Source organism: Octopus bimaculoides, chromosome 2, assembly GCF_001194135.2.
Source record: "Octopus bimaculoides isolate UCB-OBI-ISO-001 chromosome 2, ASM119413v2, whole genome shotgun sequence".
In the NCBI taxonomy this organism is placed as follows: Eukaryota; Metazoa; Mollusca; class Cephalopoda; order Octopoda; family Octopodidae; genus Octopus; species Octopus bimaculoides.
Window position 1 is genome coordinate 108779942 of NC_068982.1, and position 13938 is coordinate 108793879.

At 36.0% G+C, this 13938-nt stretch overlaps 1 protein-coding gene across 1 annotated transcript in view; it reads right to left on the reverse strand.

The window, feature by feature from the left end:
- LOC106883747 (tRNA modification GTPase GTPBP3, mitochondrial) overlaps positions 1-7790 on the reverse strand; it is an 11854-nt gene extending 4064 nt beyond the window's left edge. The window contains exons 1-6 of the mRNA XM_014934868.2: positions 7304-7790; positions 5774-5909; positions 3821-3974; positions 3519-3591; positions 2797-2940; positions 1691-1856 (exon numbers count right to left, since the gene is read on the reverse strand). Coding sequence (XP_014790354.1) covers positions 1691-1856; positions 2797-2940; positions 3519-3591; positions 3821-3974; positions 5774-5909; positions 7304-7655 — 1025 coding nt within the window. The 5' untranslated portion in view covers positions 7656-7790. The remainder of the gene's footprint in view (positions 1-1690; positions 1857-2796; positions 2941-3518; positions 3592-3820; positions 3975-5773; positions 5910-7303) is intronic.
- Positions 7791-13938: the final 6148 nt, after the last annotated feature.

Consider the following 13938-nt stretch of genomic DNA (forward strand, 5'->3'; position numbering starts at 1 on the left):
TATGACACATTCTACCAGTGTCCCAAGTTTGAAAGTGTTTCGTTAAGAAAACAAATGTTGCCCGTCAAACCCCAAAGATCCCAAGGTTGTTGTAAAATATCTTATCTGAGTCTTACCACGAAAGTAAATATAACTTATCATCAATTCTCAAACGCAGGATAATGCTAATAATATAGCCTGAACAGGATAAACTACCCCTATTTTGCAGAAGGCCGTCTACACTTTTTTCTGCAAAATAGGGGTAGTTTATCCTGTTCAGGCTATATTATTAGCATTATCCTGAATTTGAGAATTTAAAATCACTTCTGTAACTTTCTAAGACATCTCAACGTTTCTAAAAGCAAACTTTGTTTGTTTGTTTACGTTTATCGTAATTTGAATTTATCATCAATATTTTAACATCTACTTAAGACAGCTGGCTGGGCAAAATGTTTAGCAGCATTTTGTCTGTCTTTATGTGGGTTCAAATTCTGCTGAGGTCGACTTTGCCTTTCATCCTTTTGGGGTTGATAAAATAAGTACTTGTTGAGCACTGGGATTGATGTAATCAACTAGCTCCTCCCCCAAAGTTGCTGGCCTTGTACCAAAATTTGAAACCAATATTTTAACATCTACTATTCTACATTTATGTGGTCAGATGGCATTTGTAGAAACAGATTTTCTAAGGCTGTATGCCATTCCTGTTGCCAGCTAAGTTTCCAAGCAAGGTAATATTTCCCCATGACAGAACATGTCACCACAAGTGACTGGAAATGAATGTCACTGCTTATATGCTGGTGACACTTGTGTGCTCATTTATAATGATCATGCAATATTAAGACACACACAAACACATGAACACACACATGCTCACATACAAGAAGTTTGCTTTCAAGGTGCAAGTATACTTCCCAACCCCATGGTTCTGGGTTCTGGTTCAGTCCACAGCATGGCACCTTGAACAAGTGTCTTCTACTATAGCCCCAAGCCAACCAAAGCTTTGTGTGTGAATTTGGTACATTGCAAACTGAGAGAAGCCTGTCATATTGTATGTATATATATCTGTGTGTGTGTTTGTCCTCCATCACCGCTTGACAACTGGTGTTGGTTTGTTTATGTCCTCATAACTTAGTCATTCAGCAAAAGAGACTTATAGAATAAGTACCAGACTTTCAAAAATAAGTACTAAGATCAATTTGTTCAACTAAACCCTTCAAAGTGGTGCCCCAGTATGGTCATAGCCCAATGAGTGACATAAGTAAAAGATAAATGTATATAAAAACATACACACACATGGGCCTCTTTCAGTTTCCATCTACCAAATCCACGCACAAGGCTTAGCTTATGGTTAAAATAGAAGACTTTCCCTAAGTGCAACACAGTGAGACTGAACCCAAAACCATATGCTTGGAAATTGGAAGACAGTGATGGCAGTGAGAGCCTGTCACTAGGATAATTCCTGTTCTTGGGTGATAAACTTCATCTGTCACCCCGTTTAACATCACCATCTAATTCTTGGGTGCCTTTAGCCAGGTCCAATCTCTTGCAAACCTTTTGAAAATGTCTCTAGTCTGAAGATAACTTCCTTCCTTACACCAGTCACAGAGGCCCTCTGCAAAAGGTCATGGCCAATCACCTTCCTTCATCAAAAAAGAATATGCTATTCTCGATTATCCATGGCAGTTGTTAAGAAATAATCTTTTGGACAAACCTTTCAATGGCTCTTTGAACCCCTTCCACTTCAATAGCATCTGTTGTCTCTCTCATGCCAGCAGTATCACAGAATAATACTGGATAACCTCCAATGTTATGAAAAGAATCTATTACATCACGAGTGGTGCCTGCTACAGGAGACACAATGGCTGCAGGTCGTCGACCTGGCAATGTGAAAGAAATTTCAATCAAACAACAAGCATTTACTGATGAAAGGTACTATATTTTTAGCAGGTCAAATTTATTATACATAGTGGAATGACGAGGACTTCAAATTTTGCTTGTAGCAGCTTGCTGAGCCAGTTTGGTTGAATAAGTTTTGTCTCTCTTTAAAGTACACACACACACACACACACACTCATTCTCTCTCTCTCTCACACACACACTCGCTCTCTCTCTATCTCTCTCACACACTCTCTCTCTCTCTCTCACACACACTCACTATCTCTCTCTCTCACACACACTCACTATCTCTCTCTCTCACACACACACATTTTTACTGAGTCTGGAGAACGGGGCAGTGAAGGTGATGCTGTAATATTCATTGAAACTGTTGCATGCTAACATCTGCAGGAAAGACACAAGCAAGGCAAAGATTCCAGAGGGTTGACGTTCTGGGGAGGAAAAATTGAGAATAGGAGTTATTGTAGGGCTGAAGAAATTGGATCCATTGACTAATACAGTGATATATATTATATTCAATTAAATAATACTCGCTTTTGGGAGAATATAATGAACTGATAAGGAGTAGCAGGTTTATACTTGGGGAGATCCTAAACTATATATAACTTGGAGACTTCCTTGATAAAAATTATTTTGTCAATCCCAGTGGATTGTCAGGTCCTTAACTGTAACTTGTTTAGCTTATGTCTAAATCTGACACTACATCCCTATCATTTCTCAACCAGCTAGAAATAGCAGCCAAATTTCCCTCAGATTACATTCTTCTATCTAAAACGACACATTCGATAATGTAATCTTAGTCATACCCTTAAAAAGGCAGAGAGAGATCACAGGAGGACCGTCTTTGATTATAGGTTTGCTAAATGAGAGTTGACCTAGGAGTTAAACAACAACAACTATGAAATATCACAAAGTACTCACATATACAATTAAGTAAACTGCTTTTTCCAACATTAGTTTCTCCCAAAAGAGTAACTTGAATTCCATTTCGAAGAAGCTCTCCACGCCGACTGTCCTTTAAATGTTCTTTGATTTCAAAAATAACTTGTTTGATTTTTTCTTCAGCTGAAATTTTATAAATACACAAATATTTTTTTAAAAAGAAGACTTAATCAAATTAATATACACATGAATGCATACATGATATTGATTATATTTTATTTATTTAATTATTTATAATCAATATATACACGAATGCATACAATCTTACTGCATATGTTGTTTTGGTTATGATAGTTTACAATCTAAACATACTGAAATTTTAAATTTCAACTTTCTCCCAGACTTTCTTGGACTTAATTTTTATTTTTAAACATCTTATGATCATTGCCACTTTGTTGGATCAAACATTTTTCATTGTAAATATCAACAATTTCTCTACAACATTTATTCTACGAGTCCTCTATATTTACTATTAATATCAATGCTTTAACTACAACACTGAGAAACATTTGGAAAGATATCAAAGATCTTGTTGCTCTCAAGAATATTCTGGATATAATGCATCATCATCATTATCATCACTGTCAATAGCAGCTTAAAAATCAAAATTTTCGTTTTTTATCTGTACTGAGTAAGCATAAACAATGATTAGAGATGTGAGACCAAAACTACAACTGAAATGTTGGTAAAGATTTGCTCACCTTCTTGAAGTACATAATCTTCAATATTATCATCTTCACTAAAGTCTATGTAAGCCTCAACATTAGCAGCACACTAAAGAAAGAAATAAAATGGAGTTGTAGAGAAAAACAAAAGCTCTAAAAATTAATCTGTAGATTGAACAGATTCTTAAACATTTAAAAAAAGTTCTTTTAATAGTCAGCTGTTCTATGAATATTAAATATTCTTTACTTGTAGTCAGTAGGATAGTTCTTTGAGTACAAGGACTTTAAATATTACAAAAGAGGCTACAAATTTTTGGTAAGATTTACCAAGAATTTACCTTTAAGAGAACTGATTTCCAGTCTTGATATAATTGACTTAATTGTCCCTCCATCTGCAGTAATGCCTGTTGGTGCTGCACTTCCGTTTCAGCATGCAGTAAATCTGACAATCCCTCAACTTCTGTCAGGTCAAGTTTACCATTTAAAAAAGCTCTGTATAATTAGACAATAGAAAACAACAATTAGCAAAATTATTTTCTTCTCCATACATGCTAATTAGGAAACTATTCTTAATTTTCATAAAATCAAATAAACAGATATCAGATTTTAACAGAGAAGAATTTGTTAACATCAGGTTAATGTGACTACTTTACTTTCAATATATTGTCAGCAGTGGTGATGGCGGTAGCATCATCATCATCATCATCATCAACTTTTTACCTCTACTTTTCCATAGACCAGATGTTGGGGCTGAGTTTTCAATGGCTGGATGCACTCCTTTACTTGCAGCCTGAAGGTGTTTATGTTCAGAACTGGAAACAAAGGACACCATATGGTTGAGCCTTTTGTTTACAAAGATTGCATCTTTGTGTGTGGTAGAATGTACAGGAAATAGGATCCCTATGGATATTTTCTCAAATGGAGGTAGCTCTGAAAGCGTAGTAGCTAGAATAAGAACAGGCTGGGCAAAGATCTGAGAGCTACCTTCGTTGGTAACAAAGGGACTTTCCCTCAGAGTGAAATGCAGACTGTATGGTGCCTGTGTATGAGCAGCTACACTACATGGCAGCAAAACATGGGGTGTGGCTGAGAGGAAATGTAAAGGCTTGAAAGAAATTAAGTTGGCATGCTCCATTGGAAAGAGGTTGGCATTAAGAAGGGCATCCATGTGTAGAAATCATACCAAAACAAACAGCAGAGTGTAGTGCAGTCTTCTGACTTACCAATTCCTATCAAATCATCCTACCCATGCCAGCATGGAATGTGGATACTAAATGACGACGATGATGATGATGATATTATCTATTTTATTTTTTATTGGCTATTTTATTTGCCCCTTTAATGTCCACATTTCCTTGCTGACCAGAAGTTATTTGAGGTGGCCTGTTACAGTCCTTCCAGTTGTCAACCAAATTACCTGTTTTTTAAATATAAGATTTTTAAAATTCTAGTGGTCTTCAAAAACGTCAACAAGGAATGTAAACATCATATCATCATTTTGCTCAGATGGGGACAAGTGAAGCAGTGGAATATCAACATTTGTGAATGTACACATGCACACATACACACACACATACATACATACAATGGACTTCCATACAGTCTTCCCACTCCTCATAGGACTATAATAGTAGACACTAGTTAGTCATCTGCAATTACTCTCTCTTCTATCTACTCTGTTAGTCATGTTGATGAGTGAAAACAACAGAGAGCAGTGAGGGATTTCTTTAGTCTTGCCAGGTACAAAGGTAACCTTGCTAATACTGTATTCCAGTAAAGTAATTAGCAATTGGGTAGAGGCAGTGTAGAGTCAAGAGGATGCTTAAGTGTAATCTTGTTGAAGACATGACAACTTCTCTGGTGATGATGCTATGATAAAATTCACTCTGTATACTCTGTAAATTGGCATCAACTGTAGAAACCATATAAAAATATGATATATAAATGAAACTTGGTCCCTCAAATATGTATAGAACAGTAAATCTGAATGACACTTGATTTTAATTGTGATGACCTGTCCAAACCATACTAGCATGAAAAATAGAGGTAAAATGATAATGATATTGATAATGAATATAAATGTAAATACTAAAACATTTTTCAGCTCTAAAAGTGAGATTAATAGTCAAAACCTATTATTGAAATAGTAATAACTAACTCATCCAAGATATTTAAACATTCACTCAACTACATATAATATTTGGTGTCCTAATTAGACAATTTGTAAATTTATATATCACATATAAAATGAAACCATTTCATATACATTTAGATTCTAAGTTATTACTTACCGTTTAGTAAATTCACCAGCCTCGGCAGGCCTTAAACCAGGAACTTTAGCCAATGATGAAAGCAATGCTTGGATTACAGCAGGTCCGCCATGAATGTGAAATTCTGCAGAGTCTTCTCCGGTAAAACTTTTTGGTTCTAATTTCACAAAAAATATTCATATTTCATAGTACATAGTAAAACAAATGTATTATTTTATAATACCTACATTATATGTTTATATTCTGCTATGTTTATATTGAGCTGGAATTGTGGACATAAAACTTCAGTTAACAGGTAGAATTTTAAAAGTTTGTTCATTAATATTCTTTTAATTGTTTATTTTTCACTCTTGAAAATGTTTTGCATTGCTTTGCTATTGTGAAATTCAGCACATCTACAAAGTCAGTCCTTTTGGGTGAACAGTTGACAAAAATAATATTGAATGGAGAGTTTTGGCTAATCCACACTTGCATTGGAAAACTTTCTGGCTTCAGGTCAGCCTGAGTAAGCAGCCCCACGATCTTTTTTTTTTTTTTTTTTTTTTCAGGTACAGGTGGAAATTCCAGGTCACACTATCTAATGTCTTATTTCCATTTTTTAAAGACAGTAGGGTATATTTTGAGGAGACTTGGTTGCTATTTCTAACATATCAAGCAACTATAGAGAGACTCCATTGAATTCATAACGATAATGAAGTGCCTCTGATTTCATTATCATCATTATGCCATCAATCAATAACAAAAAAATAAAACAAGCAATTCCATAATCTAGGCGCAGGAGTGGCTGTTTGGTAAGTAGCTTGCTTACCAACCACATGGTTCTGGGTTCATTCCCACTGCGTGGCACCTTGGGCAAGTGTCTTCTACTATAGCCTCAGGCCGACCAAAGCCTTGTGAGTGGATTTGGTAGACGGAAACTGAAAGAAGCCGTTTGTGTGTCTGTGTTTGTACCCCCCACCCAACATCGCTTGACAACCGATGCTGGTGTGTTTACGTCCCCATAACTTAGCGGTTCGGCAAAAGAGACCGATAGAATAAGTACTAGGCTTCTAAAGAATAAGTCCTGGGGTCGATTTGCTCGACTAAAGGTGGTGCTCCAGCATGGCCGCAGTCAAATGACTGAAACAAGCAAAAGAGTAAAGAGTAAAAGAGAGTAATCTTCCAAGTTACATATACGACTGAATGAGATGTGGAGAGGAATTCTGATCCAACCCTATGTCAAGGCTAATCGAGCGATCTATAATCAAAGACAATCTGGTAACCATCTCGCTTTTTTTAAGGGTATGTAGGACATAATAATGTTCTAGCCGTGGCCATCTGGTTAAAGATATTGTTTAATGTATATACAATTTATATAAAAATATCTGTTATTATAGTGATTTTTTTAATAACTATGCTCATATTGTCATTTACATTTGGAATTTTCGTTCTATTTTTGAATACTTTCGGCGTGTTAGTATATTAGGAAACAACCCCTACTAACTATAAAGTTGTGTAAGTTACGTAAAAGATAAAGTAAAACAAAAGCATTATAGAATGTCAACAACTCACTTGGAAACCAAAGAAGAATTCCACGGTCGATTGGATTACGAGTGTAGGGATCAAATATTTTAGTAACAGAGGCACGTCTCGGCAAAGGTAGTCGATTTGTAAGGAGCTGCACAGCAAGTTCAGTGTTCGGGCCTGAAACTCTGACCACGGCAATAGCGCACTTGCCGGCTCCCGATGAGAGAGAAAATATGGTTTTATCACTTTGTTTCGATACATAATGATCATCTAATGGAAAACTGCTTTTAGAGTAATAAACATACTGATGGAAGAGTTTTAAATTGCTTAGAGAGAGACTAACTGAAGAAACTATTCTATATCGACCTCCAAGAGAACTGCAAAGCTTCTTCCACATTTTAATTTGTTATTATGACTTACCTCCCTTACTACATTACCTCCACTTGGCAGATTAATTCTTGGAGATAAGAGAATCAGTCAACAAACCAAGAGAGTGAATATTATTCGCAGTTATTTCTTCGTAGTACATAAAAATAAATATAGGCTTGTGCTGGTATCGATTCCATTGACTGTAATTTCACATAGAAGATTGCTCCAAATAAACAAATCCGTGTTTCTTTATCAGAATAAACAGATTTCCACAAAGAAAGGAACGTTAGATAAAAGTTCCAAATACAAAATTTAAGTATCTCTCGTAAAACAAAACTGTATTTGAAATCTGAATTCAAAATGAAAACTTTAGAAGCTAACAATATTTATTGTCTAGTTCTTCACTTGTTGTTGGCGCTCCGTCGCTTACGACGTCGAGGGTTCCAGTTGATCCGATCAACGGAACAGCCTGCTCGTGAAAGTAGCTGAGCACTCCACAGACACGTGTACCCTTAACGTAGTTCTCAGGGATATTCAGCGTGACACAGTGTGACAAGGCTGACCCTTTGAACCACAGGCACAACAGAAACAGGAAGTAAGAGTGAGAGAAAGTTGTGGTGAAAGAGTACAGCAGGGTTCGCCACAATCCCCTACCGGAGCCTCGTGGAGCTTTAGGTGTTTTCGCTCAATAAACACACACAACGCCCGGTCTGGGAATCGAAACCGCGATCCTATGACCGCGAGTCCGTTGCCCTAACCACTGGGCCATTGCGAGTTCTTCACTAAACCCGTATGAATATACAAAACAAATAAATTTTCTCGTTTGTTTTAATAATTTAGTCAAAGGATAGGGGAGTACTCGTGATCTTTGTTACCTTTCTTGGGTAAATGGGATCAATGCGATGAACACTCAGTTTGAACTTGAGTAGGATTCCAGGGGCTACATTTCTGCAGAGAAAAGACTAGTCAGAGTATAGTGTATGAGTTGGTGGGACGTGTAAGATTCAATGGGGTGTGGTGGGGATGAATCAAGGACACTGAGTACTGGTGAAAGTGATCTGTAGCTACAGATCCTACATTCTTCATATGAGAGAAAGTAATAGATTTTGTATAGTCCCTTTTCTTAAAACTGGAAGTTTCAACTAAATTTGCCAGCCTTGTAGAACTGCTGGAGAGAGAGAGAGAGAGAGAGAGAGAGAGACAGAGAGAGAGAGAGAGAGAGAGAGAGACAGAGACAGACAGACAGACAGACAGACAGACTGAAACACAGTTTCCATTAATGTTGGAAGGGAGATTAATAGAGACCAACAAGCAGAGTCAGGGAAGTTGCTATTCTTTAAAATGGGACATACCAACATGTTTTTGTAACTTGTGATATAACCTTGTAGAAAGTTATTTTGATAAGAATAGAAACTTACTCAAGAAGGTTTAAGGGTGATGGTAGCTACAGTACACCATTAGGACCAGTTATCTTCCAATGATTGGAAAACTGTGAATATATGATAATGGGATAGACAAAAAACAGCCAAGTTCCAATGTGTGGTTGTACAGTGTACATTGTAAATTAAGTGGACAACAAATGTGGTTTTTCAGCAGGATTACTACTAAAAAGAATATCTTAATTTGGTGGTATTTAATAAGAGGATTCATTCAGTGGAGACACTCATGAACGCAACCTCTGCTTTCCTAAAGTTCTACAAGCTTTGTGGTGGTGAAGGAATGAATTCCACGAACTACTTAGGGATTATGGGCTTCAGTAGTGTGAGGGCACAAAGAATAGTATGGTTTACCTTATAGTCTTGGATAGTTAAGAACTGGACCATTGACTTGATGTTTAGTAAAAAATGTAAGGAACATTATCTAAATGCTGCTGAAAAGAAAAATCTTGTTTTGGAATACCAACAAAAGGATTCATTTTAAGAGCCTTCATTTCAACAGATAAACACTACATTCTTCATACGAGAGAAAGTAATAGATTTTGTATAGTTTAATTTGGCTGAATGTGTTTGTTGTCAATTACAAAACTCACTAGTACATGGGTTGGTTGAAAAGTTCATAAGCTGATCAAGATACTTTCATGGTATATGATCAAATGAGGTTTATTTTTCAACATAGTCCTCCTTGCAGTCCACACACTCCTTCAATTGATTTTTGCACTGCTTGGGTCTGATTAGTGAAGAAGCTTTCATCTTGGTATCAAAAACGTCATCAAGAGCAGATATGATGTCATCATCACTGTGATACTGGTTCCCAGCCAAGTGTTTTTTCATGTTGGGGAACAGTTAACAGTCAGATGGAGCCAAATCAGGAGCATAGGGAAGGTGATCAACAAGTTCAAAGCCACAGTCACACACAGCAGCCATTGAAACAAAGGATTTGTGTGCTGGAGCATTGTACTGATGAAACAAGACCTTCTTTTGTTAGTTTTCCTGTGTTTGACCTTGACAGACTTCTGTAATTACCTCAGCAAACTGTCATAATACTTTCCATTGATGGTGGCCCTTTTGAAGGTAATCAATCAACACAATGCCTTTTACATCCAAAAAACTGAGGCCATCTCCTTCCCTTCAGATGAAACAACCTTGGCCTCCTATGTGGCAAGTGAGTAGGGGTGTTTTCACTACTTTAATTATCTCTTTGTCTCTGGCTCAAAGTGATGAACCCAGCACTTACCCTTGGTTAGGAGACATTCAAAGAAGCCAGTTGCTTATGCCTCAAACAATGTCAGATTTTCCCATGATGTGATCAGCATGGTGTGTTTTTGATCAGGTGTCAGATGTGACACTCACCAAGCAGAAATCTTCGTCATGTCAAGTTTATTGAGCAGAATATTAACTATCTCAGGGGGTATGCTAATAGCAGTAGCTATTTCATTTATAGTAAATCACCTGTCAACCATAACTATGGGGTGAACATGATCAATGTTTTCCTCGGTGGTGGTAGTTGCAGGACGTCCAGACCTTGGGTTATATGCAAGACTCCTTTCCCTCTAAAATTCAGCTGCTCACTTTTGCAATGTTGATAAAGCTGGAGCATCATCCCCTAATGTAGCATGAATGTCCTTGGGAGTTAAACCTTTTCCTGCAGGTATTTGATAACACCACAATGCCAAATTTTGTCTATTTTCAAGAGAAGTCACTACTTTTTGAAGTCCTCTTTGAAAAGTGAGACATCAGTTTGCTTGGAAGGAAACAATGCAGTTATTAACAAGGAGAGTTGAAATTAATGCATCTAACATCACTCCTTCATGGTCAACCTATGAACCTTTTAGTCCACCCTCATAATGGTCTATTTCAATCGTATTGTCAAGTGTTTCACCAATTTGTATTATGCTAAAACATTACATCATATATACATGTCATACTTTCTTAAAGACAGAAATTTAAACTGGATATTCCAATTTTGAAGAACTGCTGATGAGCAGACAGACTGAGAGAAAGATAAGTGAAAGACAAGTGTCCTCTGAAAATTACTATTTTTAAATCTCACAACGTGAGATATTCAGCAAAAGTACTTTGTAGTAAAGATTGTTTGTCAACATAACATGATAGTCTTGGTTTAGCACGAATGTTGCTGTAATTTAGCCCCAGGAGACATGGTCTCCAGCTGGCTATACAACATGATCTGTGTCCTTATATTTTCAAACAAGGGAATCTAGCACCCCCACTCAGCTCAAAATAATATCTGTGTATAACGATTTCTGGGTTATTTCCCTTCATCAGCACAGATGTTTGACTAGAGGTGGCACTGCCAAATTCCCATTCAAAATATATAGTTTTCGAAGTGACAACTAGTCACTGATTTATAAATTGGAAAATTACTATTTTTAAATCTCAAAACATGAGATATTCAGCAACAGTACTTTGTAGTAAAGATTGTTTGCTAACATAACATGGTAGTCCTGGTTTAGGACTAATGTTGCTGTAATTTAGCAGGAGACATCATCTCCAACTGGCTATACAACACGATCTGTGTCCTTATATTTTCGAACAAGGGAATCTAGAACCCCCACTCAGCTCAAAACAATTATTCTGTGCCGATGAAGGGAAATAACCCAGAAATCATGATACACAGATATTGTTTTGAGCTGAGTCCTAAACCAGGACTGCCATGTTATGTTGGCAAACAATCTTTACTACAAGTCTTCTCTGGTATCATCATAAAATGTATCCAGTATAGTCAGTAAAGTGGCTGACACACTAATGAGAGACAATGTAGAGAATGCAATTCAATTTTGCTAAGTACATGACATTTATTTAGCATTGATACCACAATAATATGCACCTGTAGACTCTACAAAATGGGCATCTAATCATAGAAACAATAACAAAACTGGAAGTCATGGTTTTCTGTTCATCAAGCAGTGGAGTAACTTGAAATAAGAACCAACTTCATCTATGGCAACCTATCCAACTGTCTGCATGGAAAGAGAATGCAAAATGTCGATGATCATGATGAACTTCAGTCAGGAAACACATTCCAAATATTGTTGAGCTAGAATACATTCCTTCAAATATTTCTCAATTTATATTACTAGAAAGAGCTTTTTGACTTAGTATGTTACATCAACCCTTTAGCATTTAAACTGACCATATCTGGCCCAAATATTCTGTTTTATGTTCAAACCAGCCAGATTTGACCTCTCACACTTACCCTACAATGTCATTCTAAAAGTAAATAATTACATCATCAAAATCTTGAAGCTACAAGATAATGCATTGATTAATTCAGAACAATATGAATCAATAAATATTAAATTTGACAGAATAATCTGAATGCTAAAAGGTTAATTTGGCAAAAGAATGTATATGAATTTACATTGGCTAGACAGAATACTGTCCATAGGATTTCTTGACAACTTCACTCTACTCCTGTTGTGCTTGAGTCCAAACTATGACTCCTTGTAATTCCTCGTCTTTATTTGATTTTGAAGAGGTGTGTATACAGTGCTATGCAGATTGTCTCATAGACAGTAAATAACAACTTCAACAACTTAGAAAACTGTACACTGATTTTCATGTAAAGATTGTATTTGCAGGAAATAATATCTGATATCAACAAACCTCTGGGTTTTTCCTGTGTCAGAATAATTGATTCAAAAACTAGATGGGAGGGGATTAGTGTATCTACTAACCCAGTGTGAATCATATATACAGAAAATACATGGAAGAAAGCAATGATATGAAATTTAGGAAGGGAAATTAAGTACTAGCAAAGTAGTATTTTAGTTATCTTGAATACTGTCAGGAAGAGTATTACTCAGATGATAAATTTACCTACTTCAAAGAAGTTACAGTGAAAGAGTGAAGTAATTACTTTCAAAAGGAACAAGTACCATTTTAAATAAAACAAGGCACAAACATATATGTCTTAAAATTAATTTTATTCAGACATGTTTATAATATAGACAGAAAATATAAAGGGAAGGGGGAACGTGCATACATAATTTGCTTTGTACGCATACCGATACAAATATACATGCACATAAAAATTTTCAACTCACTTTTAGACATACATATAGACATCATTCGAACATGGGATTTTTAAAAAAAACAAACAAAAGCCAAGAAACTAAGTAGACGTTACTTAAAACTTTCAGAATAAAATATGCATACATATTTTCAACATATGATTACAATAAGCACATACACACATGAAATGTGTGTGTGTTCACCTATGTGTGTATACATGTGTTTATATGTATACACACACACATAAATGAATTCATATATATATGTGTGTGTGTGTGTGTGTGTCTGTGTGCATATATACATGATATACTTAAATATATATATATATATACACACACAGATTTATATAAATGTGTTTGCAAATCTATGTGTGCATTTATTTATAAACAAATACACATACACTTTAGCCATCCTGGTGCTTTATTAGAAGATACTTTCCCTGTGTGGCACCAAGGGCAAGTGTCTTCTACAACACCCTTCAGGTGACCAAAGCCTTGTCAGAGGATTTCATAGACGCAATCTGAATATGTGCATAACTCTGTGTGTGCACACATGTACGTGTGTATTTGTGTCTCCTTGTCATGACATTGTGCAACAATTGTAAATGAATTTCACTGTCACACAAGTGGTGTCCCTTGTTTCCAATCTTTTGTGAAAACATATAGACATAGAAAACTATTGTCTTGCTTGGAGACAGGTGGAATATAGAAAAAGGGCATCTGGCCCATCCAAGCATGGAAAAGTAGATATTAAAATGATAATAATGACCTCTACATGTTCATGTGCATGTATATATATATATATATATATATATATATATATATATATATATATATATAT